This window comes from Chiroxiphia lanceolata, chromosome 21 (assembly GCF_009829145.1).
Source record: "Chiroxiphia lanceolata isolate bChiLan1 chromosome 21, bChiLan1.pri, whole genome shotgun sequence".
In the NCBI taxonomy this organism is placed as follows: domain Eukaryota; kingdom Metazoa; phylum Chordata; class Aves; order Passeriformes; family Pipridae; genus Chiroxiphia; species Chiroxiphia lanceolata.
Genome location: NC_045657.1, coordinates 3,643,307 through 3,670,458, shown reverse-complemented (window position 1 = coordinate 3,670,458; position 27,152 = coordinate 3,643,307). Strand labels below are relative to the sequence as shown.

General features: G+C 48.7%; 3 protein-coding genes across 7 annotated transcripts in view; 1 reads left to right on the top strand and 2 right to left on the bottom strand.

The window, feature by feature from the left end:
• VAV2 (vav guanine nucleotide exchange factor 2) overlaps positions 1–906 on the bottom strand; it is a 133,430-nt gene extending 132,524 nt beyond the window's left edge. The window contains 1 exon segment of the mRNA XM_032708576.1: positions 277–906. Within this exon segment, the coding sequence (XP_032564467.1) occupies positions 277–480 (204 nt within the window). The 5' untranslated portion in view covers positions 481–906.
• Positions 907–6,798: 5,892 nt separating this feature from the next.
• BRD3OS (BRD3 opposite strand) lies at positions 6,799–7,311 on the top strand. Its single transcript, XM_032708584.1, has one exon. The coding sequence runs from the start codon at positions 6,924–6,926 to the stop codon at positions 7,191–7,193; it is 270 nt and encodes an 89-aa protein (XP_032564475.1). The 5' UTR covers positions 6,799–6,923; the 3' UTR covers positions 7,194–7,311.
• Positions 7,312–11,237: 3,926 nt separating this feature from the next.
• BRD3 (bromodomain containing 3) overlaps positions 11,238–27,152 on the bottom strand; it is a 45,508-nt gene continuing 29,593 nt past the window's right edge. For 4 of the 5 annotated variants that reach the window (XM_032708579.1, XM_032708578.1, XM_032708580.1 and 1 more), the window contains 7 exons: positions 25,220–25,591; positions 20,865–20,993; positions 20,280–20,471; positions 19,706–19,941; positions 18,891–19,183; positions 16,965–17,093; positions 14,448–16,218 (listed from right to left, as the gene is read on the bottom strand). In XM_032708579.1, the coding sequence (XP_032564470.1) occupies positions 16,103–16,218; positions 16,965–17,093; positions 18,891–19,183; positions 19,706–19,941; positions 20,280–20,471; positions 20,865–20,993; positions 25,220–25,591 (1,467 nt within the window). In that variant the 3' untranslated portion in view covers positions 14,448–16,102. Of the gene's footprint in view, positions 16,219–16,964; positions 17,094–18,890; positions 19,184–19,705; positions 19,942–20,279; positions 20,472–20,864; positions 20,994–25,219; positions 25,592–27,152 lie in introns of all 5 variants that reach the window. The other variant, XM_032708581.1, reaches the window with a different exon arrangement.

Sequence of the window (27,152 nt, the reverse complement as noted above, 5' to 3'; positions counted from 1 at the left end):
TCCTTCCCGGGGTGCGCTCTCCCCGCCCCGGAGCCCTTCCCCTGCGGCCGCGGCTCCCACCGGCGCTGCCCCCCCCCCCGGCCCCGGGACAAGAAACCAGGGGGGCTGCTGGGCATCTGGGGGGACTGAAGCAGACGGTCTCCCACGCATTCCATCCCATTCACGCATCCCACCAAGTTTTGCGAGAGCAACGCCCGCATCCAGGGATCCAGGGAAGGGCGTGCTCCTGGGGGTCCCCCATCCAACCCACCCCTCCATCCATCGATCCCCTCCTACCTGGGACATCTGGGGCCTGAAGTTGATGTCCTTGAGGTCGATGGAGCCGGGGGAGAGGTTGTGGAGCAGCTGGCAGAGCAGCACCCCGTCCCGCAGCGCCTGCGCCAGGTCGAAGACCACCGCCGAGGGCCAGACCACCCGGTGGTTCGGGGGCAAAACTTTGCAGTCGATGAGCCAGCGGCCGCACTGCCGCCACTCCTCCATGGCCGCGGTCTGCTCACTCACCCGGCCTTCCTCCTCCTCCTCCTCCTCTTCCCGGCGCTCAGGGGCCGCGGGCGGCTGCCCCAGGGGCCGCTCTGCACCGCGGCTCCGCGCTACCGCCCCGCTCCATCGCCGCCCGCCGCTCCGGAGAGCATCGCTCCGCGCCGGGGCTCGGAGGAGGAGGAGGAAGAGGAGGAAGGAGGGCGGCGCGGAGTTTTCCGGCGGAGGGCTGCCCCTGCCCCCGCTGCGGCCCCACCGCCTCGGCCGGGGTTAGGCGCGCCGCATCCTCCGGGAACAAAGCCGGGGATGGACGGACGGACGGACGGACACCGGGCACGGCGGGGCCGCCCCCGCGCAACTCCTTCCCCCTTGCCCTGAGGAAACTTGCGCCGCCGAGGGACCCCACCTGCACGACCAAGCCAGAGACCCGCCGTGGGTGCGAGTTTTCTCTCCGCCCCGAGCAGCGGGAGGAGCCCCCGGCCCGCCCCCGCGGCCCGCCCCCGGTCCGCCCCGCCGCCCCTTTGTCTGCGGGAGCCCGGGCTGGGAGCGGGGGTGCTTCGCGACGCCTTGGCTCCGATCCCGTGGGGTTTTTTTCCCTTTTTTCCTCCCTTTTCCCCCCCTATTATTTTTTTCCTCCCCCCTCCTTCTTTTCCCCCCCCTGTCTCCCCCCCCTTTTTTTTTCTTTTTTCCCCTCCCGTTTGTATTCCTCGCTCCTTCCCGCCGCTGCCGCTCCTCTCCCTGTTCCGGGAAAGGCGCCCAGAGCCCCGATGCTGCTTCGCTCTCCCCGCCGGCACCCGCACTTAGCGGGGTCCCCCCCTCCCCAGGGACCCCTTCCCTGTTCCCCCTGGCCCCAACCCTCCGGGGCAGAGGCAGGATCGGTCCCAGGGCTCCTCCGCCTTCCCGGGGCCGCACACACAGACCCCGCTTTGTCTGACCGCTCACTCCCACTCGTCATCCCGTGTTTTGGTTGCAAATACTGCAGGGGAGATGTTTAACCCAAACAAGCTATCGTGTTCCTTGACTTTCAAACACGAGGACAACTATAATTAATTACCAGTGTATTTATTAAAAACTTCAACTCTCAGCCATTAACTCCTTGGCAGCAATCTCTTGAAAAATCTCTAATTTTCACCGGTGGCTTCCATCCAAATCAGCACAGCTTAGAACAGCCTCTTTTCAAATCTGTTCTGAGTTTTCTTCCGAGATCCTCTCCCCAGAGTTTGCCGATTAATTTCCAGCCTGGCTTTCCAGATAGCCAAAACCGGAAGCCGAGACTGGGACGAAGGGAAGCTATTAACCTGGATGTCAAACAAATGCAACACTAATCTCTTCCAAATGGAGCCAAGCGGAGATAAAGAAGAAAGAGCGACTCTACTGCCATGATCCTTCATTTTCAACGCAGGAAGGAGGATCCTTCCAAAGAACAGAAAACAATTGTTTGATATTCCAAGGAAAGTTTGGTAGGCTCTTTGGTTTTTTTTAAGAAGGCACAGCCTGAGTGGCAGTCCAGCCGTGCCACTACCCCTTGGTCAGGGCAGGATAAGCACAGTGTGATCCAAGAGGGAGCAGCATCCGTACACTCCAGTCTCACCAGCAGAGCTACACCCTGCCCTGGGTGTATTCAGGCTGTGATTTCAGCCCACACTCCCCATACCCCGCGGAGGTGCTTTCTCAGAATAATTTTCTCATTATTTTAGTTCTTCATGAAGCGTTTCTGCCCTCCAACAGCACCCATGGGCAGGAATCACAAGGCTACTGAAAGCAGTGGAGTCGTGCCAGGGATAATTTTGGTTGACTCGGTACCAGCCTGCCGTTTGAGGTCAGGTCTGTAGGTAGACGACAACAGAGGAGTTTATTATATGTGCATAATTAAAGCTGCCAGCTACAGCCTGGCTTTTCTACTGTGTAATAAAAAGCGTTCTTGGCCCCTGGACACTTGGGAACAATCCCTGCAGCTGCAAAGCCAGCTTCTGCGTGGGAGGTGTTGAAGCAAGTATGCTTCTTGCCTACCTCTGCAACAACTGAAACAGCTGATGGCAGAGGTATTTCTGAGAGCAGAAAAAATTAAACCAATCAAAACCTGTACAGCAAGGCTCAGGAAGAGCAGGAATCCAGCACACGCTGGTGAGCTGTGAGCTCCAAATTGTTCAACTGTCCTGCAACAGGACGGGGTATGTGGAGAGGACCCAGACGCTGCTTCTAGGGTGGAGCTAAAGCTAAAAGGGAGCTTGAATAAATTAGAGAGGTTGGGTTTTGTGCTAGAGCTGGTGCTCCTCTCTCCTGCACGGCTGGGAATGACAGCCAGGGAATGACAGACAGCTGGGGAATGACAGCCAGCCAGGGAATGCCAGCCTTCCAGGGAATGACTGCCAGTCAGAGGACAGCCAGGCAGGGCAGAGAGTGACACTACCCTCTGCTGGGGACCGAGCATCGAGCTGCTTCTCTCGGCTAACAGACTTCATTTCATGAGCTTTTATTTTAGTTTCTTGCATGAGAGAAGCCCAAGAGGTGACTGGATGCACTGGAAAGATCTTGCCAGAGGGAACATTGTGCTTTTTCATCCCCAAATGTCTCAGTACACAGAGACAAGGAGCCTGGCAGGCAGCCCCTGCAGCCTGGGTCCCGATGCAGAGTGGGTGTGAGGGGGTAAATGGCTGGTGAAGTGGTGGCAGTTTGGGAATGTAATAGAGCTGCTTGGGAACATCCCAGTCCAGCATGGAAGAGGCAAAACTAGTGAGGAAAGGGAAGGAAGGGAGAGAAGGGAAGGAGGGAAGGAAGGAAAGAAGGATGAAAATTAGTTTAAATGTACTAACATGCAAGGAGATCATACCTTACAAATCAACCCAAACATACCTGGGACATGGCTCCATTTCCCAGTAATGTGCATTTTCATAATGTTTGGTGTTACTCCTGGGAGAAGAGCTGACTCCCTGGGGGGTCAGCGCATGCAGAGAAGCAGCTGCTGCACTGCCCCTTTGGAGCAGCCCTCTGGAAGGATCCCTAAAACACCAGGGCCATACCGCCAGGAGATCCCCATTTCCCAGCCAGCCAGCGTCTGTGGATTGCCATTGCCACCTTCTGGATTAGTCCAAGCGTGCATCAAGCCTATCCCAAAGCCCTGCTGGCTTCCAGCAGCCTGGACGATGTGTCTCCAGCTGGAGCCAGGAGCCGTCCTGGCTGCTGGCACAGCAGCTGTCACATGTCCCCCTGCAGCCTACATGCCATTGACATCCTGCCCTTAGATTTTGGGATCTCCTTTCACCAACTATTTTAGGAAACCTGTGCAAGCCACAACCAGGCAAACCCAGTGCTCAGCAGCAGCTCTGCCTGGATGATCAGTGAGGGGGGAATCACAGGGTTATCAAAGTGCTGCCATGTCAAACAACTGAGTGCAGACAATAATGCTCTGTCTGGCTCATCTGCTGCTGTAAACACCTGATCTACCTGCCCAGACAAGGTGCACACTGGAATAGTCACTGCAATTATCCTCCTGCTAACGGCCCTGCACGGCTGCCAGCAGAGCTCATCCCCTTCCCTGCAGGCACCCACCTCCCAGAGCCAGCAACAGGGGTGACTGCCTGCTACTGTGGAAAGGAGCAGCAAAATTACCCTGGCACAGCTCGATGAAGGCAGAAGGGATGAACTGGATTCTCTTCTTGTACTGGTGAAACAGGAGCACTAAGCCACAAGTACTTTTTGTTTAGCCTGGAAAAAGGTAGTGCCTGAGAGTACAACTCCACTGGAAAAGGGCTCTGACCCCAGGCACCAAGCAGGTGGAGCTGGCACTTCCCTGGGCATCTCTCGGTGGAAAGAGTCTTATTTCTGGGGCTTGGGATGCCCCAGCTGTGCTGATTACCAGTAACAACCAGTTAACCAGTTCCCGACACCAACATCACGTGGCGGGACATCCTCACTAACTGTCCACCCTTTGCTGGGCTTCACCCCAGCAGCCTCCCCATCCAAATCAAACACACCTGGAGTGTATCCCAGTCCCAGGGAGCTGGGCAAGGGCAAAACAGCCTGGCACAGCCCTGCACTGCAGCCATGGCACAGCAGAGGTACGGCCTGAGGCAGCTCGGGGAAAGCAAAGCAGATACAGGGATTCCTTGGAGGAAGGAGGGACACGATCCAATCCGCTGGCCGGGCAGCACCTGGGTTTCACCTCATCCATTCCACTGCTGCTGCTTCCAAGGTTTATTTGGGAAGGCTCCTGTTGGCAGACGACCCTGGGGCTCACGGCAAAGGGTGGATGGTCAGAACAGTTGGTGGCTTTTGGAGCTCTGTAGTTTCCAGTCCTTCTTCTTGCCTCATCTTATACACACTCCACTTACCAGCTTCTCCTGTTTGCCAAGAGTTTGGTGATAACAGAACTGGTAATTTTTCAGAGAAGACCAAGACACCTCAAAACCCCTAAATCTTGTTCCACTAAAGGATTTTGCACTTTGTTCTGCAGCTTCCACGAGGCGGGTCAGGGCCGGCTTCTCTGCGCTAGCAGGAGGTGGATTAGGCAGCAGAGTCAGGCTATCCCTGATAATAAACGTTTTAATAGTGTGGTCATTCCTCTTTTTGTTTTGTTTTCTTCCCTCTTCTTTGTGTTTGGTCTGAATCTGCTGGGAACGGGGAGTTGCAGCATGCCTTCTCTCTGACGAAGTAAACCACAGCCTCTTGTTTGTGTCCGTGAAGGCCAAGAGGAACGGGAGCAGCGCCGGGAGCAGCTCTGCATGGGTAAGTGTATTGGGTCCTTCGCAGGAGATTAGATGGCGCTGCGTTCACAGGAGATAAGAAGATTGTGAGCTTAAATTTAGCATCATCAGGAAAAGGATAAGCCCCACAGCTCTCTTCAAAACATATTTTGTACTGTGCTTGCCAGGGGACGGACGGGATAAGGAAATGTAGAGCAGACAGCGATGACGAGAGAGGTCAGGGAGGTGCTGCTCCGTCACGCTCCTTTTCCACGCAGTTCGCAGTGAGGGTGGCATGAGGCTGCCAGCACACAGGGGTGTCCCCTGCCAGCCTTCACCCCGTGGACAGGTGGGCACTGCGGTGCCTGAGGCAAGTGAAAGGCTACGAAGGGTACCCGCACCCTCCCAGCACAAGCAGCTGCTCCACCAGTCGCCCACCAGAAAGGAGAGTTGGCTGAAAATCCCTGGGCCGGGACCCCCCGGCACCTCCGGCAGGCGGGAGAGCCCCTCTCCCAAGGGCAGCGCCGGACGGCAACAGCGGGCTCGTCCAGTTGCTCCCAGCACGGGCTCAGCGCACGCTGGGCTGGGTGTCCCTTTAAAACGCACCAGGCACCCGGTGCTGGCTGGCACCCGTGCGACCCCATCGTCAGCCCCAGACCCACGCACCCCACTCGGGGTGCCCCACTGCCACAGCCGGGACCCCACCCTGGGGCTCCCCACCGCTCCTGCCGCCCCCCCGGTGCCCCCGCCCTCGCCCGCCCCGTCCCGGCTCTGGCTCCTCCCGAGCGCATCACTGCGGGGAGGAGCCTCGGCGGCTGCTCGGCCGAGCCCAGCGGCGCCGGGGCCGAGCCGGGCCGGGCCGGGCAGCGCAGCACGGTGGGGCCGGGGGGGCGCGGGCGGGGGGCGCGGGGACCCCGCGGGGGGATGCGCAGGGGGGGGTGCGGGGGAGCCCCGGGCGGGGCGCGCAGGGACGGGGCGTGCGGGACACCCGCGGGGGCCGTGGGCGGTGCGCGGAGCCGGTGGAAGGGGTCGCGGGGGCGGGCGGGAGCGGGGGCGGGGGGGGGCACGGAAAGGGACACTCGCGGGGCAGGGACCCTCGCTGGCAGCCCTTGCGGTGACCCTCGCTGTGTCCCGCAGGTGCCGTCGGGAGGTGACGGCCCTCCAGCTCGGGTACCATAACCAGGGCCGAGGCAGCATCTTCTCCTGCATCCCTGAGCACGTGACTCGCCAAGCGCCCGTCCATCACTCCTGTCACCGGTGGGGAGGCCACGAACGGGCCTGGGCACTGGTGACCTCGCGGGTCTGACCTCCTAGGTCTGCCCTATGGCTTCGGGACCCATTCTTCAGAGAAGCAGAGCTCCTCCAGAACCGCTCATCCCGTCCCACCTGGCTGCAGACCGAGCCCAGGGCCACAGAGCCACCATTCACACCTACTGAGACACTCCACAGACTGTCAACAAGCAGCTCACGTGCGTGTGGTCCCTTCACAGCATGAAACACTCAGCAGCATCAGCCCTGGATGAGCTTTCAGAAGTCCTGGTTTGTTTATTAAGCGAGGCCAGGCTGCCCACTGTGATTTTGGGGCGTGTGTATCCCTTCTCCCTCTCCTGAGCGTTGTGGATCCCCAGAGCCATCCCCTGGGATGTTCTCCCTCGGGCTCAAAGCAGCAGCAGCAGCAGCAGCAATCGACCCGGACCGACCCAGCGGGGTGCATTTTGGAGCTGTTGGGAAGGAGCTCCCGTTGTTGGGGCTCTCCTGGAGCAGATGAGTGACACACTGATGAACGGGAGGGTGCCCCTGCCCGAGAAGGCCTTGTCCGAGGGCTACGCGCGGCTGCGCTACAGGGACACCTCTCTGCTCATCTGGCAGCAGCAGCAGCAGAAACTGGAATCAGCTCCTCCCAACACGTACCTGAGCCGGAGCAGGAGCATGTGGTACTCACAGTACGGCAATGAGGCCATCCTGGTGCGGGACAAAAACAAGCTGGATGTCTCCAGGGACACGGGGCAGTCCAAGTTTTGTGCCATTATGTGATTTCCGTGGGTTTAAATTAGGGATCCGCGCATGGAGAGAAACCAGACTCGTGTGGAGCTGGGGGAGGTGGGTTTGCACCATCCTCTCTCAGAGGTGCAGCTGAAGCAGCGTGTACAGGATAGGCCAGACAGGCTGGCCGGAGTTTCTGTTTGTTTTTGCTGTTGATAGACTCCCATTTTGCATGTCATTGCGTGTGTGCAACAAAACCAGCCTCGCTCGGGAGCTCACGAGCCTGTTGCTGCCCAGCATCTTGGCAGGGTCCGTGCTGGACCATGGACAGGACCATGTGTCGCTTGTAAGTGGCTCGTGTACCCTGAGAAACACCCGCTGTCATTTGGGCCTGTCCCCAGCCAGCATTTTACTGGCAAGTCCTTATTTCCAGGGCTCTGGGAATGCTGGTGGGGCAGAGGTGGGCGCAGATCCGTTTCCATCAGGGCTATGGTTTTGGGAACTCGATCTCCAAATCACCTGGCCGCTACTTGTTCTGCTTGCCCTGTCCCCCTTTAATTCCTGCCCTGGAAGTGGTCTCTTACAACCAGGTAATGGAGTCATTTATTGTGGGGAGGAAGAGGGAAAGAACGTGTTGAGAATTTAATCCGAGCCTTCACGACACCTGGCAGGAAAGGTGCTCTGCAGTTTTATCCCATGCAAAGCCCAGGGCCCTCTCTGATCTCACAGTGTGGGATCATGAAAATAACAGGACTTCTCGAGTCAGGGGAGCTGACTCCTTTCATGCAGGTAGATCCCTGGCCCAGCTTTGAGAGCAGATCACCCAGTGAACCACCTGAAAGAGAGGGACAGGCCCAGGAAAGCAAAGGAAGAAAGCTACTGTAAATACACACATCTCCTAAGGGACACAAGGAAAGTCCTACACAGCAGTACCTACCCCTGAGTCCAGCTGGAGAAAGGAAGAGTCCACTGAAATTTGCTTTCCATTCAAGTTTTAATGCATGCAGTAGCTTGGAAAGGTTTAACTTCTAATTCAGGTTGGATTGTAGATTAGGTGCATGTATTTTAAAAGTAGTGTCTGGGATTGTTTCAACTAACTGAAGGATTTTAGGAGGGGAAAGCACTTCCACTGCACCTCTTGGGCACAGAGGCTGCTTTCAGGTTGTTTCCATTACTGCTGAATCCTGACTTGCTCAAGGCAAGATCAGGCTGAGGAACTCAGCCCGGCAAGCACCTGAATCTCTGTTAAAAACAAAACTACCACTTCCAGGGGTGTAAATTACGTACCCAGGGCTCATCATTAAAATGTAACATCGGGGTGAAGTCACAGAGTCCATTTCTGTCCTGCCTAGGACGTGTGTCTAACCCAGCAGCGCTTGGGCATGGGCTGAACTCCAGGCAAATCAGTATTTGATGTTGACTTCAGTATGGATTATTTACCTGCCTAAAATCAGGCACAGTCATTTCTTCTATTATATTTATCTAAAACCTCCTTGGCATTTTTGAAGCACTTTTGTTTATTTATTTTAATCCAGTGAAGAATCTCTTCCACCTCTCCCACGTGGGTTAAATGCTGCAACACACACGTACACTCAACCTTGCTGAACTCAAGGTGCTGAGCAGAACACATCTGTTTTAATGTGAGATCGTAGAGGTTTGGTGTTCTCAGCCCTGATCCATAGCACTGCAAACAATAGGCAGCTCATTATGTTTTAAAAGTAACTATTTCTGCATGTGTTGGTGTTTGGTATCTTACGTGTGTGCTTGTAGATTTAAACCTGCTGATGGACCTCGCTGCTTTCCTTCCCCGTGCATTGCTCTGAACACAAACAGCCCTCTTGGTCTTGTCAGGACTAGCTCTGGAAGAGAAATATGTCAGTGAATAAATGTTTTTCAACTGGGTATTCAATGAGATTCACAAAACCAGCGAGGCTTGGCAAGCTGCCGGTGCTCCGGTGCCCGGTGAGGTAGAGCATTGCCAGGGATGTGTGACCCACCTGGGCCTCCAGTTCCTGGCTGAGTGAACAGGTGATTACTTACACAAACAGGCAGGAGGCTGGTCCAAGATCTCCCCTGGGAACTGCAGGTGGAAGCAACCTGGAGAGGCAAGAGAGGTGGGTTCTGGGCCTGCCCAGCAGCCCTGGGGAGCACGTGAACTCTGGGAGTTTAAGGAACAGCACATCCCCCAAACCAGCTGTTCATTTTCTTTTCTTATAGAAAAAGAAACCCAACGCTTATTTTCTTTTTAATTTCAGTAAGAAAGATGGTTATTTTGGGTATAATCAGTCTCTTTTTGTTAATGTGGCTGGTAAACCAAAATTCAGTTATTTGCAGAGTGTTAATTTGGACTATACAAGACTCAAAAACATAAGTGTGTGCATAAATTCTTCCAGGATTGAGGCTGGATGTGACAGTACAGGAAGAAGAGGATGAGTTGTCCTTCCATCTCTGTGAATGTGACTGTAGTTTTCCATATCTGTGTGTCATTGGTCACAGCAGGTTTGTGGTGTGGCTGCTGTGACCGAGCGTTTCTTTGAGCCAGTTGTGTGGTGTTGATGCACTTGTTTAAAACACCGTTGTAGCATCTTTGATAAAGTGCATTAAAATGATTTGAATGCAGCACGGTGAGCAGCTGTTTTTTCTCCTGCACCTCAACTGCTCTGGCACATGTGAGGATTACACTGTTGGCCCTCCCCATCCCCACACAGGTAGTTCCCACCTGGGAGGAATCACCTTAGTTACTTTGGAGCCCCACCACTGTACCTGTGAACACCAGCTCCCCAAGCCCAACAGCCCTGAAGTCCCAGCAGTGCATTCAGGGATGAGGATCAGCCTCTGGCTGTCACACTGAATCAGAGAATCAGTAAGCTTAGAAAAGACCTCCAAGATTATTGCACCCACCCAGTGACCCATCACCACCTTGTCAACCAGACCAGAGCACTGAGTGCCACATCCAATTGTTCCTTGGACACCTCCAGGGATGGTGACTCCACCATCTCCCTGGGCAGCCCCTTCCATGTCTTTCTTCCTTGCAGTGAAGGACCCAGAATTTGGGGTGTGACCTCCCCAGTGCACCCATCAGTACAGATAGCAGCAGGAGCTGAACCTTAACTATCAAGTCTGCAAGAAACAGCACTGCTTGATTGACCTAGAAATAACTAAACAGTAAATGCTACAGAAGACATCCTCATCTGCCTCACAGGAGAGTGTTTAGAGGACAGGCTGAACAAACACTTCCTTTGGGAGTATCACTGATACAACAACAGGGAAGCAAAACAGGTTTGCTGAAACCTTGGAGATCCTGGCTCTGAAACCCAGTGAGCAGGAACAGGGTTAGAGAAAGATTAACCCTGGGGAAGCCTGGCTGTGTAACCCTCACCTCAGGCACACAGTTGAGAAACCAAACAGCAAAACCAGCCTGAATCCTCTGCAGTGACTAAAATAGATCCTGGCCACCATACAGTAATGTCAAGACTCTGCTGGGACTGTGACCAGCTGCTCCAGGCCCCCCTTTTCCAAGCTGTGCCTTCCAGGTCACCCTGAGCTCACAGACCTGCAGGGTCTGTCTGATGGAGCAGGTGAGAAAGTCCCTCTGGTTCCTTCATGTTCTGGTGGCTTGAAAGAAGTGAGCACAAAACCTGGGTGAAATGTCCATCTCCTTTCTGCTGAACTTACCTCAATCAGGTGCAATTCTCACACAATCTAAGACCCCTGCAGGCTTCTAGGAAGAGTCAAAGTCCTTCCTGGGCAGCCTGGGTACACAGAAGAAGCTGAGTGTTTCCCTCACCAACAGAAAGGTGCATTTAAAGAACCTCTACACCAGGTACTGAGCTGTGATTTGGAGCCCCCAGGCTTGCTCCATACTCTGGAGGCAGTCAGCCCCCTTAGTGTGACACTCCACTGACAGCTGAGCTTGCAAAATGACTTTCAAATTATTCCAAGACTCACAGCACTAGGATTCAGTAAATTTACATTTGTGTATGGCACTGCTCGATCGAGGTTTGCAAACTGGAGCAAGGGCCACACCTGAAAAAGGAGATGAGGAAAGGCAGAAGGAGAGGGGTGGAAAATATGGGATCAAACTGCACACACAAAACAATTTTTCTTTTTATTATGAAAACAAAACAAATGCCCCAGGACCAGAGTCCGTGATTACCAGTAACATCAAAGATTACTTTCTAACTCTTTTTTTTTTTTTTTAATTCTGTTGTGTTTGAGGCCAGCAATTTGCAATAAACAAGCTAAACTACTTACATTGACTCGTTTCTTTTTCAGTAACTGACATTTACAGGAATATACTAGAAATGGCACTAAAAAGTTTTAAGAAAAAGAGTTACGGTAAATTTGCATGCACATCATACAGAAAAGTAACAATTTTTTTTATTTTAAATATTAAAAAAACCCAAAATAACAAAACAAAAATACAACAACAAATCTTTCTGGATTAGGTTATGCCAGTATCAGGGCTGTGTTCTAAGTGGCCTGTGTCAAATCCTAGCTGGTGGTTTAATTTATTTTTAAAAATGACACTTTAAAAAGATATGCAAATACCATTTTCTTTAAAAAATGCAGCTGAAGCAAGAGAATGCTGCTAGTGTAATGAATCCTAAATTTATCTTTAATGATGTAGAGCCTGCCCACAGTTAGCCCTAGTGGTAACTGCTCATGGTTGAGAATGGAATAAGATTTTAAAATCCAGTACTAAAAAGGTTGTGTTTTTACTTTGTCATGCCCCAATCCCGTCCCCCCAGCTCCAACCCCAACTTTAAAAAACATCATTCCTTTCAAAACAAGGAAAATAAAAATTAAAAACTGGTCTAAAAGTCCCCAAAACAGAGAAAGAACTAGATTAGGTAACTGCAGTCTGCTTCTACCACATAGAGAACATGGAAAGAGACCTCACGGGGTGACTAAATTGGATATTTACACACACGTGGTGGTGTGTGTGTGAGGGGGGGGTGTCACACACAGTCCTGAAACATCAGCTCTACAGTTACAAACCCTGTCGGTAGGAAAGGTTAAAACCACATCAATACAAAATTGAAATGATTCTGTATAGACAACATTTGGTTAGCAGAGAACTGTTGTAGCCAACAGGTTCCTTCGGTCGATGGATCAGGGCCTGAGCCCACGGGATGCAGATCTCCCTCTGGTCCCACTGAGCCACGAGACAGGCTGAGTTTACAATCAGAGAAAAGTTTAACAAAGTTTTTAAAGGTGCAATAATGCTGGTTGATTGGATAAAGGTCTGGTCAGATATTTTGTCAAAACAGGAATTCGTCAGAAAAAGCAGTTTCAATAAAACTCTTTGTGTGTATGCATACATATGAAATCATACTGATTTCAGTGAAGTTTCCCCTGGAAAACAAAGTTAAACTTTGTTCATTCAAGAAAAATTCTACCATAAAAATTTTTTTTTTTCTTTTTTTTTTTTTATTCTTAAGTTTAAAAATGTTATTTCAAACGTTCTATGCTTGATCATTTTAAAGTTATTTCGTGACACCCGTACTGACACGTCATGCAATACAAACTGAGTTAAATAAATGCTCTATTGTTTCAGTTCCCAACTCATTAAGGGCTGCTGCTACTTACTATGGACTGGAAACATCTCTTCTTTCCTGGAGACACTCGGGAGATACAAGAGGCACCACTACAGACATGGGGGGGGATGATGAGCACTACAGACAGTGTGAGAATGGAGAAGTGTAAGAACAACATTTGGAAATGAGGAGTCCCCGATTCCTTTCCTGAAATGAAGGTCGTGCCCAAAATGGATTCCTCCTGTGAGCTGCCATTTCGTAGGGAACACCTCACTTTCCATGAAAACAGTTTCCCTCTAAGTGGTAGCCCAAGTTGCAGCCGGTAGATCAAAGACATGCAGGTAGTTCTTCACGCTCCAGGGTGGTTTTGGCAGGTTGTTTTCCTTGAGAACCCCCAAGCTGGGGTGGTTTGCCAGCTAAAAGAGGGATCCTCCTCCAGCCCTGCAGCCAGCCTCAGGCCAGGCCCCTTCCCATCGCTCCACACGTGGTCCCCAACCCTTTGGCCTCCAGCTTTCCACTGATTTTGGCGGAACAGACCCGCGGATCCCAGAGGAATGTCTGTGCCCTTGCCGTGCTCCAGGGGGGCTGTCCTTGATGTCAGAGGATGATGGGATGCTGCAGAGCCACGTCCCCAGGTGGGCAGTGATGCTGCTGAGATGCTCTTGCCTCCAGCACCTGCTCTGGTTTGTTCTCCACATGGGAGCAACCACCACAGCCCATCAACAGCACAGCTCAGGTTAATGCACACAGGAAAAGGTTCCAAGCAGGGAAAACCAGGAGCTTGTTTATCCAAGTTGTCATGGCAGTGAATTGGTTGCAATTAGCTCAACTAAAACACGAGCTGGTTTTGATAATGCAAGTTGCACACAGAAGGAGAAACACAGATGAAACCCAACCTCGTTAAAAAGAAACCCAAGCTCTTAATGAGGTGACTGTTACATTTCCTCGTAGTAAATTCTGAAAATACATTACTAAGGATCTGTCTGGGGGGGAAATTTTTTAAGGGTAAGATTTAAAAAAATATAGGAACTAAAATAACTCCATTGTCAGTGGAAAAGGAAAAATAATTAATTTCAGTAAGAATCAGAACATTTTCCTTTCAAATACTGTGGGAAACAATCTGAAAGGCTTGAGAGCCTCCTGCCCACTGTGGTCACCACCAGATTTTGAAAGGCAGATGGCCAAGGTCCAGCTAATCAAACCTTGGTTATGGGGCAGTAAGTGACTGGTGGATGCAGCTGGAAATGCAAACCATGGAATGCTAAGAACAGGCTGGCCCTGTGCTTCCCAACTTCCCAGCACAGGGACATCACCCAGATCCCACATTTGCACCATGGGGCCTCTGGCAAACCACTGAGAGACCACAGGAAGGTGAATTTTAGGGCTACCCCACATCAGAGAGGCAGCTTTGGGGGCTGGTGCTGGAGAAGGAAAGGTATAACTTTCTGTTAGAACTGTGTATTTTTTCTTTAAAGAATTTACAATAAACTTCTGCCCCTCAGATTACAAATTTTATATAATTATAGAACCGGTGTTTTCCTAAAAGTTGGATTAGAAAAGGATAAAACCCCTGCTGTTCTACCAAAAAAAAAAAAACAACAAAAAAAACAAACCAGAGGGGAGGAAAAAGACCATTGGAAATATTACTGAGAAAAATCAAGAAATTGTATCTGACTGTATGTCTCCAAAATTTGTACAAAACAGGAAAAAAGGGGGCTGGGGTGAAAAGAAAGAAAAAAAAAAGTAAAAATGAACACACTAAATATGACAGAGCACCAGACACATGACAGATTGGACTGTAGCACCTGTAGGTATGAAGCCCAAGGTATACAAATAAAGTTGCAGATTTTTATTTGTTTTGTTGGTGTTAATTTGTTTGGTTTTGAAATCTGGTTGGAACCTCATTAAAAGTCTGCACGTCTGCTGGCCTGCAGAAATGCAGCCTTGCTTTTGTTAGGTTTTATCACATTTTAAATGACCAATGATATTTAATAAATAAAGTCATGGTATATACATGAAATTAGGGACACTGAAAACAGAGTGTATTGCAGCAGTGCAGGTCAAAACATTAGGCTGGACTCAAAAAAATAGCAAGTCTTAAAAAACTGGCTCTTTTCTTCCTTTTCTCCCTCCCCTCTTTTTTCTTTTCAGCAAGGTAAAGCACTTCAGTGCCTGGAAACCTGCACCCTGCACGACAGAGAAGTAGCATTCCCTTTGTGGGAGCTCACTACTGAAACAATAAGGAGAAGGGGGGGGGGAAAAGCAAACTCAAGCAGAAAACCCAAACCCACACAAAATCCCTCTCCACTTCCCCTGCCAGCTCAGCCTCAGCTGGAGCTCAAGTGGTGCTTTATTTTAAGCCCAGACTGAGGTGCTTGTCATGGAGAAAATCCCTAAGCTTGTGTCCAGTAACGAGCACATGACTTGTCTTGGTCACTGCAGGATCACCCCAAGGTCCAGCTGACAATTTCCAGCCAAAACCTGTTTTCAGTTCAATGAGAACTTTCATAGAGAGCATCCATTTCCTGGAAATTATCTATTTCATGTTAAAAATAACATTCCCAAGAAACTTGAGTGTCCCTCGCTCCCTTCTTCCCAATGAATCCCCAGGAAAAAAATGAAACTTCTGAGTGGAAAACCAAGAAATGCAACCACTTATATTGCTCATGTGCTTAAAAGTTAAATTCATGCTTAAATACCTTCCTGAATAGGTGCCAATGCCTCTACCAAGATTAAAAAAAAAGCATGTTAGCAATCCACAGTACATGAGAATTTTTTTGGATTTTTTTTGTTGTTTTTATGTAAAAAGATGATAGCATCTGACATTTTCATCACACCGTAGACTTCGAGATTAAGAATACTAGTGCTAATAACAAATACACCAACTAGTTCAAAAGCTAACATCTTTCAGATACAGTACCATTTTACAGAGATTCCTTTAAAAAAAGATGTTTTTTTTTTACCTTGTGTGAGCCAGGCAGGCTTATTAAAAGAGAACATTCTGAGGAGAGGGAAGGGATGGGAGGGAAATGTACTACAAACCTTGCAGAATTTTCTATTTATCTCCTGCTAAGAGCTCAAAGTTCTTCCATTTTCAACAAAATTTTCTTCGGATAAATGTATTTTAGAGACTTTATGCAAAGGGAACTATTTGTCATAAAGTCTAATTCACACGCACACGCAAAGATCTTTGACCTATTAAAAGAGAACACCCCCCCCCAAAAAAAAAAAAAAAAGGAAGATACCTTTTATAACACTGAATTAAAAAATAAAATAAAAAAAGTCAGAGAAAGAGAGAGAGAGAGAGGGGATAAAACCTGACCACCGTGGGAGGAGAGCAGTACGTTAAGGAGGGGAAGGAACACTGCAGAGCATCGGGGAGGGGGATGTCCGTTTGTTTTGTGTCCCAGTGTCCGTAACTCATTCCGAATCGCTGCTGTCCGAGCTGGAGCCGCTGGAGCTGCTGCTCCCAGACTCGGAGGAGCTGCTGCTGCTGAGCCGGGAGGGGCCTCCAGAGGGAGTGGAGCCGGATTTCTCTGCGGGGAAGAAGGGGGCGACGTGGTTACTCGCAAGGAACTGAAATAGAGAAGGTTTGCCCACAGCCGTCATCCTCCATGGCTTTGTTCCCAGTTTTCCCTGGGCAGCTTACTTAACAGCAGCCTTTGCTTGCTGCCACAAGCCTGTCCTGTCAGTGGATGACAGGGTTCCTCAGGCTGCAGGTGACCATGGAAGTTTGGGATCCACACAGGAGCTCTATGGGAGGGTAATGTCCCCCACAGCCCTACAGGTTCAGGTGAGAGAGCACAGAGTACCTGGAGCTGTGCCTGCTTCAGTGTAACCCTGAGCGCAGGAAAAACCCCCTCCTGACCTGTGCAAAGCTGGAAACAGCTTTGTTTGCACTGGAGGAACTTTTTGTAGCATCTTCCACAATTGAACTAGGTGGGGCTCGGGCTTTTTTTTAATCCCACAATGGAGAAAAGTCACGTGTTAGATGCTCTGTGGTACTGGTCTGTATGCACAGGCTAATACAGAGGAGATCCTCCTCCCTCTGAAGGAGAAATTACCTCCAAGACACCTCTCATTTACCACCCAACAGAGTTTCCACCTGGGCAGGGACCAAAGCAGACCCCACACAGGAGCTCAGTGCCCAGCAGTAACAGCTGGGGTACCTGTCACAGAGACAAACCCAAGGCTACAAGAAGGCAGAGGTTTTGTCTCCGCCAGTCTGTCTACACAAACAACTTTTGGGGCTCTGTTTTTACAGTAAAACCAAAGCCATTACCTTTCTTTGCAGGTTTCTTGTTGTTGTTTAGCTGCCCACTGACGTCCTGTAACCGTTTTTCTAGTTCTTTCTTCTTTTCCTGAGCTAACTCTTCTTTTGACTTCGCTGCTTGCTTTTTTCCACCTGCAGCTGGGGAGGAGGAACACACAGTTTCTGAAGCTGCATGGATGTAGGGGAAAAGAGTGGACATCACTATTTTACAGGGCATGTAAATCTGTGTGAACACTCTGCAGTGACACTGCTAAGATCAAGTGATCACACAGCAACTACACATCCCAGATAGAAGACAACATGTGAAGTTGTCTGACTCATCCAATCACCACCATCCTCTAACATGCATTTTTTTTTTTTTAAGAGAGATCTTCTGGAAAGTATTTTAGAAGATAGAAATATCCATGTAATGACCTTGTCATTACAGGTTACTTACCAGCCAGTTATATGGTCAATAATTACACATTTGTAATTACAGAATTGTTACATGGGTTTTCTGCCCTGTAAAATAAAGTGTCCCATTAAAGGTTGTCAGGAGAAAAGCATCTGCCATTCAAACTTCCGGTACCTCACGCAAGAATCTACTGTGGTTTATGTTGCTCTAAATATAAAACAAAACAAACAAGGACAAATTAAAAACCAACAGAGGCAAAGGCTGGCAGACAACAGGAATGTAGCTGCACCAGGATGGAAATGGTGAGAAGTACCAGCAATACTGCAGAGGAAATATTCCTCCAAAGAAGGAGTAATTGAACACAGGTGTTGGCCAGGATCAGAAACACCGGGGCCAGATATTTTGCCTGATCCAGCAAGGAAATACCTACGTTTCTGTGCACTACTTTTAAGCAATGATTTATAAAGAAAGAAATCTGGAAAACACAGCCCTAAGAGGGTGCACCCCTGAGCACTCATCTCAATAGTCCAGCTGGGGTCAGGCATGTCAGGCTCACAGGGTGGACACCTGAGGTTATCTGTGTTACTTTATGTTTTGGTTCCAAAACTAAAGGATGCTTTTCGTTCCTAACCACTCTGGAAAACCCTATCCTGAGCTCTTCCAATAGTGAAGGATTCGGGGGAAAAAATAAATTAAAGCAGCGTATTAAAAAAAAAGCAAAAAGAAGGGTCAAAGTCTGCAATTTGCTTAGGCCCACGTGAAAATCCTGTGGGGAAAAAATGGAGCTGCTCTGCAAGAGCAGGGAGTGGCTTTTGTGTCATGGCCTTAACAGCACAATTCCCTCTTAGCCAGGACCACTTCAGGTAAGTGATCCTATTGCTGTTTAGCTGGAGCTAAACCCTCAAGGGGCTGTGACAATTCACTCTGTGGAAAAGGCACAGAGACAAGTCTGTCCCTCACTGAACCACACGCTCAGCGGCACATGAACACTAAACCTCTGAGCTGAGAGACAGGGCAATCTGGTGATCAGGCCACGTAGGAAGAACAGTTTTGGGCTGAATATACAACTCAGACACTTACACCCAGAATCCACATGTTGCCCAGGTAACTTTGTACAAGATACTTATTCCCTTGGTGGTCTGGATCCCAACCATGTTTTTTGTTTCCTTTCTAATTAGATGCTGAACTATTCAGGATAAGAAAATGATCCTTCCAGATGTGTACACATAACACCTAACACAATGAGACTGAAACCTTTACAGTGCCTTCCAGAGTCTGGATAAGTAATAAAGGCATCACACACGTCTTGCAGAGGAACACAATAGCTCTCCAGGTCTCTGCAGCACGACATCATGGGAAGAAATAACAGGAAAAAAAACCCAGAAAGTTTCTGTACATTTTCTTGGGAGAAAAGGATCTCTAAAAATCCCTGTCATCACATACCCAACAGCTGGATAAGAGAATCTCAACACACATGCCCTGACTCCAAAGCTGAGCCCAAGAGCTGGTGGGGGGGACACGTGCCCCGGGAGGTAACTTACAAAACGGTTTCCTTTGTTTTTTCTGTAAACAAGATTTCACGTATCTCTCCAGTTCTCGTAAAGTTGTGGGCTTCAACGTTTCAAAATCTATTTCTATCTCATCGGGATTGGAGTCTCTGAGGGAAGGTTCCCGGGACTGGATGATGTGCACCACCCTGCCGAGCTTCTCCCCAGGCAGGCGGTTGATGTCCAGGCTGAGCTGTCGTTTCTCATCATAGGTCATGGGCAGACCTTCCTCCTCCTCATCCGAGTCGTAGGTTGCAGATGCCTGTTTGCCTCCTTTCTTGGGCTGCCTGGGGAGGTTGTCAAGCATGAAAATATCCATGGGTACATAGAAGCAATGAATCTTTTTTTTTTTTTCTAACTCCCTTGTAACAAACATCCCAGTGCCCTTGGCTTTGAACCTCTTGTCAGACGGCTTGAACAGCACCACAAATGCTGAAAAAGTTCAGCCATCTGAGATCAGCTGTTTTATTCCTATTATATTTTAGCCCTGTGAAGCGTGACAACAAGCCCCAGTGGCAGCAGGGGGGCAGCAATGAAGTGGCACGTTCTTGGTGGCTGCACAAAAGGCAAAACCCAAAACCTTATCTGAGAGCGATCAGGCAGGGATTCTAAGGGTTGGACAGTGAAAACATAATAGTTCCACTGCCAGCTCTAACTTAAAGACTCCCTGGAGTTGTCTGGGAATGGGGACACTATTCAACAGCAAATTAACTGCTTTGACAACTGAGCTTCCCTAGGAATTAATTAAGAACAGGGCTGGAAGCTCTTGGCTCTCCCCTCGAGGCACCTTGCAGAAGGCAGGCTCTCACCTGTTTGCTGTGGTTGTGCTGTTTGCTTTCTTAGCTGGGGCTTTCTTCTGTTGGGTTTGTTTTGGTGGTTGAGCCACCTTGGGTTTCTTCTCCTCCTCGGTTTTTACTTTGTGCTTTTCTTTTTCCTTCTCTTTATCTTTCTTTTTCTTCTCTTTTTCCTTCTTCTCTTTTTTTTTCTTTGGTTTGTTCACTGGCGCTTGTGACAGTGCAGCCAACTGCTCGTGGACGGCCTTCAGCTGGGGGAGAACGGGGAAAAACTGATCAGCCTTCAAGGCAGGATAGTTGATGCCTCCACTACCCTTCTTCTACATCCCAAGGTGTAAGTATATCCCAAAGTCAGTGATATACTCTGGGATCCCAGAAGGAAGCACAGAGCATCAGCACTGAGACAAAATTACCGTTACATCAAACACGCACTTACTGCACAGCTGAGTGTTTTCCCCCTTTAGTTGGGAGAAGGGGAGAGTGTTTTCCTGCATCCCAGCCTAGATGGGATTTTTAAGAACAAAAACAACCCCTTCTTCCTGCTGTGCCCTTTCTGCTGCACTGACACACAGCTCAGCTGTTGCAGTACCTGCTCCTGGAGCTCTGCCAGCCGAGTCGCTCGCTCTTCCTCCGAGTCGGAGCTGTCCGAGTCAGAGGAGCTCTCCTCGCTGCTGTGACTGCTCTCTGTGCTTTTGCTCACCACTGGTGCTGTTGGTGGAGGTGGAGGGGGGGCCTCTGCAGGCTCGTCGGGCATTTTTGCGAACCTCATCTCAAAGACATCCTACAAAAAGGAGGAAAAGTGGTGACTAAAGGAGCCTCAGCCACAAACAGCTCACTCGGGCCTTTTAAACACATCAGGGTCAGGGTCTTATTGCACTACACAAGGTCCTGTACAAGTAAATAATAATATACAGAAGATGTATGGCCATCTGTAAGGCCAAGAAAATTCTCCCCTTACTTTGACAGCAAGGATTATAATTTTTTAGGAGCGGAACATGGCGTTAAGGCCACACCACGGGAAGAGCACAACTCTGCAGCAGAGCACAAGGCTCTTTCCAAGGGCTGGAGAAATCACCGGCTCTCCTTGGCTGGTGCCAAGACCTGGACCTCTGAACTGAGACCTTGTAGCTGAACTAAAGGTAACTCTGGAAGACACATTTGCCAACACCTTTACCTGGAGCTTCCTGGCCATGGCTACCACTTCGTGGTCTGGAGGATTGTACTTGTAACAATTAGAGAACATTAACCGAATATCTGCTGCGAAACCTTGTGCATCCTGGTATTCCCGACTGTCCATTTTCTTCTGCAAACAAACAAGCCAAAGGGAAAAAGGGGAGAAAAAAAAAGCCATGAGCAAAAGGCATTTGTAGCAACTGCGTGGAGGACAACGTGCATCTTGGAGACAGAGCAGCCTGAAAAGTCCCATTTGTCTTAGAGGAGGGTACTTTGATTTGGGTTATTGGTTCCTAAATAACATTCAGAGTTTCTGCTTTATAAAACAAGCAAACAAGCACCAGGCAACCAGGCAACCAAAGAAGTTGATAATGCTCCATAACAGTTTAAACACTAAGATTCTAAATTTGGGTTGTTTTCTAAGTAGTAAAATATAAATCTGTCAGGGTTCACATTCTAATAGGAAACATTTAGAAAAAGGGTTTGCTGGATCAGAAACTAATAAAAACAAGGATAATGGATATAAAGGGCAAGAGTCAATGAGCAAGTTACAATTACAGGAGTACCTTCAGTGTGTATTTCTGTGTGCTGCTTGGGTATATTTGCCCTGTAAATCTGAAAGGGCAGAAAAGATGATGAAAATCTGACTCTGACTTCTTGCTAACACAGGCAGGAAGATTGCCTGGCAATTCCTCCAGCAAAATAGGCATTTACAGTTAAACTACACCACCTATTTCTGATTTAGAAGTCCAATTGATACAGAATTCCCCCTTTACGAACCTGTTCATAATGTTACTTCCTAGTGTAGTGAGAATAAGTATCAGGAGCTAAATATTTGCACCTTGTTCCTTTCTCTGATTTCTCAGCTCTCATTTCTGTCCATTTCTCTTGCTGTTTGGGACTGAATGACAAGGGTTTAGAGAACAGTTTATAGCATTCCTAGCACTTAATTGATTTTATGCATATATTACCACTATGTATAAAACCTTAGCTCCAATTACTCCTGCTGAAAGGAAAGAGAAACTAACACTAGATTTCATTTGCATTTAAAAGACCTGGGTTTAAAGAAATTCTCTATTTGCCAAGTACATACAAGCCTCCCTTTTGTATATCCTGTGCACCTGTATCCCCAGTGAAGGGAAGGGGCTGACTGGCAGACAGGGTGCAGACAGACATTCCCCATCCCAGCAGAAATCTGGGATGTTCAGGGTCTGTCATCCACCCCAAACACAAGCAAAATTCCCATCTGTTCAATGAAAGCTACAGAAATTTCACATCTACATGAGAGACCTTGTAACTATCTGGAAATGCTGCAATGGCTCCCAGAACTGTTTCTGCTGGGAACAGGGCAGAATTTCACCTCCAGGAATGCAGATTCAGAGGGACCTGCTGCAGGGTGGTGACACTCCTGCAGCCTTGCTCCCTGCTGTGCTGTCCCTGCCAGACATCTGTCAAACTTTTGTCAGGAGAACTCATTCTCTTGGTGAATAAACCAGGAGACAGCCTGGGAGCCACAGCACAAAGGCAGAAATAGGTTTGTGGTGCTCCCACCTAAAAAGAGTCTCGGGCCAATTCCAAAGCAAAACATATGCTCAAGCAAAAGGGCTTGTTTATTTTAAAATACATCTTACTGTAAGAAAGGCCTTTTTATATTTGTTTGGCATATTCAGTGCCTGATTACTGCCTATGAAATACATTCCAGTGTCTGAGGCTCTGCTTTTCATCCAAACTCAACACTTTTCTAGCCCAGCACTTTTAATCTGTGGATTTTTGTTTTGTTTTCTCATAAAGAATAATTATCTTAACAAAAGTAATAAAGGCACTTTAAATTGGTGGGCTGGAATATCTTTGGTTACAAATACACTTTGAGATATCCAGCTGCTTTAAAAAAAAGTGATTACATTTACAATTGCAAATCAGGAGCCACAGACAAGCAGGACTGGCAGAAGTACAGGCAGGCCAGCTCAGCCATTCTCTGTCCCACACAACGTCTACCCACAGCAATCTCATTTTTCCCTCAACAATCAATTGTTCAATACTTTTTAATGGTCATAAACTTTTTTTTAATGTTTATTTACTTCCTAATGTCTAAGGTGTCTCTTGCTCTAAGGTAAGCCTTGTCCTGCTCAGAGTGTGCAAAGAACATCTCCTCGCTTTCAAGACCCTGAACTTGTCTGTTCTGAAACTACAGCAACTCACTGCAGGAAAGTTAACCTGTGAGCACAGTTAGATCCCTGGAGGTAGTGCTTTACTACAAGTTTAAATCCCCTTGCACAGCAAGGACTGTTGCTTGTTCACCACTGAGTAAACCAAAGGCAGAGACACCCACATTGCTGCTGCTGTGACTCGGCAGCAGGTCACTACTTCAAGCAGTTCTGCTCTTTCCCCCTCTGTGATATGATGGCCATCAAAGAATTGAGGTGGAGATGAGCTCATGGATCCCGTCCCTTCAGCTGTTCTCACTCTGTCCTAGCTCCAGCACAGCATTCCAGCACATCCCTCTGCTCCTGGTTGCAACAAGCTCAGCTACAGCCTCTCCATCTCACCTGCCACCAGCACAGGCACAGCAGCCAAGCTGCCTCCTCCACCACTCACAGAGAAAACAGCCTCCAAACCCTCCTGAATTCACCTCTGCTGCGTGCACAGCCTGGGAAAAAAGTTCTCCTGGACATGAAGGATATTCTCTGAGGAAAATCAAACCTCACATGACCAGAGAACCGAAGTGACAAGACATATTATAGCTGCAGCAGCGCTTGTGTTTTAGTTTCTCACATAATTCCTTCCAGATTAGTTTGAAGGCCTTTAGTTGTGCTGCTTTATCACAGACATTGTCACTTGTGCAGAATTAAATCTAAAACCTTTCAGAGCCACGGAGAAAGTCCCTGACACTGGAAAATTACACTGCCTGTAAATGGCAGCTTTCTGTTCCACACAGTTAACATATTATGGACTGCATCTCAGAGAAGTCACACTGTGATCTACAGGCCAAGAGCAATGATAATAAAACACTCCATAAAAAAACAATACCAGACAGCACTTCAAACAAGTTTATTAAGAGAAATACTACCATGTGAAAAGACAAACCCAGAGTCTTTACGCATAAAAGACTCCACTGGGTCTGTCATTAACCTGTCTCCAGCTTTCTGCCCTACACTAGTCAGGCACAGAGGGAGACTATCACCTGCACTTACAGATAAAGGACAGAGTTGTACTATTTTAAAAGAATGATGTCAGGACTATGAAGAGATTTAAGTGTGAAGAAGTCACCAAGAAATCACAGCTTTGCACCTACATTTTGCAGAATACAGCACAGAAGTCACCTAGGCACACACGGAAGTAGCAGCCTTGAGAGAGTCAGGATTTGACTCTCTTCATCTCTAATCTTACTGCATTCACCTGGGACTCAATCTACCAGGCTGCAGGAGACCCACAGCATCCCTAGGAAGTCAAGCTGCAGTAAGAACCCCTGCAGCATCATGGCTGAATGGCAGGGCACATCTGAGCATGACACACTGGTTCCAGATACTACCTAGGATTTACCAAGGAACACAAAAGGAATCATGAACACAGTTGCTCTCCTGTCACCTGGGCACTTAGACAATCTCAGGCATTGTCTCACTGGCAGCAAAACCCTTCTGGCACACTAGTGAAAGTCAGCAGAAACACTTTAACCTCCTGCACATGGAAGTCTCACCTCCACCAACACAGATTCCAATGGCTGGCTCACAAGCAGAAGATGGGAACCAGAAAGATATGGCTTTGCTACATCAATATGTAGGAGGGATTCAGAAAATCTCCCAGTCTTTTGGGAACAATACTTTGAATATAGAACCATACTAAGCTAAACTCTTAAATAGCCAAGCATGAACCCTGCAACACTCATGTTATTCCTCCCCTCCCCCAGAACCAGATCATCACATCCTGGCTGGAATTGCTCAGTGTAAGCCTATCTGGACCACACATCATGCCAACAAGTAGGTAGGCAACAGTTTCTGGAAATGGGATACTATCAATTGAATCCTATGAAATATAGCACCTCTTCTTCTCAGAGTGCAACACAATCCCAAGGACACCAGTTAAATGGCTGGACTATCCACAAAGAGGAGAAGATGCCATCTTACTTTGTTTTGCATACATCATCTGCTTTGCAAGGCAGAAACAAAAAGCTGCCCCAGGTTATGGGGGAAAAAAAAAAAAAAAGGAGAAGGGAAGGAAACAAAATATAAAAATATCCAGCTGATATCCAAACAAGTTCAGTTTCCACCCTCGTCCCTTCCCCCTCCCCCAGAAGGAGCCAGTCCTCTGCAACCAGAGGGCTGCGACACCCTGCAAAAGAGGTGGTAAATGAGGACGTACTTTCACAGTACTGAGATCCATGGGGTGTTTGATAATATCATGATAGTCATGTAATTCCAAGGCCTCTGCATCAACGGGCTTGTAAAAGGGCCACGCGTAGGCCGCGTGTTTCTTGGAGAGCATCTCCTTGAGGATGCTGTCACAGTACTTGAGGTGCTCAGAGAGTTTGCCCTTCTTCCCTGCGTGCTGGGGGACCTCTCCGTCTTCCAGGTCCTTCTTTGGTGGTTTGATGGGCCGGCCGCCGCTCTCCCGCCGCGCGATGATTTTGGCCTGTTTGGGGTCCGAGAGGGGCGTGGGGGACTCGCTCCGGCTGGCAGTGATGGCAGAGGTGGTGGGGGTGGTCGTGTCCGCTTTCCGCTTCACTCCCTTTTTCTGAAACAGTAGAGGGACAGGCTCTGTGAGTCCTCAGGCCAGCAGGAAACCCCGGCATAGCCCTGCCTTATTTTTGCCTGTCCTCTCAGGGAAAACACGGTTATTTCACTGGGGCAAACGGGACTTGTGAGCAGAGGCTTCGACACGCAATCCATGACCACAACACGGTGTATTGCTGCACATCACCTGAGCCACGGTAACCAACCATTTGCACGTCTCCAACCCAACCCCAGCCACGATGCAAAACGTGTTAGCTCTAAGTATTTCACTGAGATTTAAGCCAAGGACTCTTACCTCGTGTTTGCCAAGGGAAAGGAGCGCGCCCGGTCGATTACTGCAGCTCAGCTGATGCATCGGGACTTAGCAAGTGTCAGTAACTTAACCACATGTCTGAGTCCCCAGTGGCAGGATCAGGCTATAAGTTCTGAACCAAAGCATATTAATCACCAAAGACCCACAAGCCCTCACTCCCCTGTATTTAGTGGGTGTGCTAAGGTAGATTTTGCCTTAAGCAAATAAACCCTCGCACATAAATTCAAGCTGTGACTGTCCAGTCAGCTCTCTTGTGCTCCTGTGAAGGATTTATTTCTCTGGAGAGGGAGAAAGGGAGGAAAAAGTTCCTTAGAGAAATCTAAGGGAAATCTTAAGTAAATCCCAAGCAGAATTAATTTTGCAGCGTGTATTTGGCAAACTCACTTCTGGTTTCATCCTGGAGTTTTAAAATTAAATTGATTCTCAGAAGCAAGTTCTTTGGACAGAAACTGAAGGATGAGACAGGTTTCTGAGGAGGACAGCTCAGCTGCAAGATCTGACTTACAATTTCTCTAGTAATTCCCAAAATATAGGTTTAAATAAGCAAAAAAAACCCCCCAAAAAAGTGGGTTTGCTGATCCAAGCAACCTCACCAGTACTGTTGCAATTCCTTCCCAGTTTAGAAAAAACCCCACCAGCTTTCTCTGAGCTACGCTTTCATCATTTTTAAAGCAATACACAGTTTGCTCAGAAAATTCCAATTATCTAGAGCAACATTTTCATTTACCCATAAATTAACATAATAAACAGCAAAACACCAATGACAACTCCCAAAAGATTACTCAGTAGGGAAGACAGAACTAATGCACCCAAAACCTGCAGGCAACATCACTCTCCTCCAGCTGGAGTGACAGGCTTGTCTTGAACTGGTTTAAAGCAGAGAGGAACATTCCTAGTGCTGGAGCCCAAAAACCTTAAAGGAACAGTCTCAGTAAAACCAGGGGCTCAGTTACAGTGGGAAGAGATGTTTTGGTGAAAAATGGGAGGAACCTCCAACAGCCTTCTGGTTCCTGGAGCACCAGCACTGGGGAAGGCCATGGTCAAAGGAGAGCCTGGAACTGGGTGGGAGCAATCACAGTTGGCATCACCTCGACTGGGGTGTGGTAAAACTGCCAAAACTCTTCTGAACCCCCTAAAACTCAACAGTGACCACTTGTCTGAGCTCACCCCAAAGGGACAACAGCGTCCAGAGAGGCAGAGGCAACACGTGAAGAGAAGGAACACACAGAAGCAGCAGCGAGGGGACGAA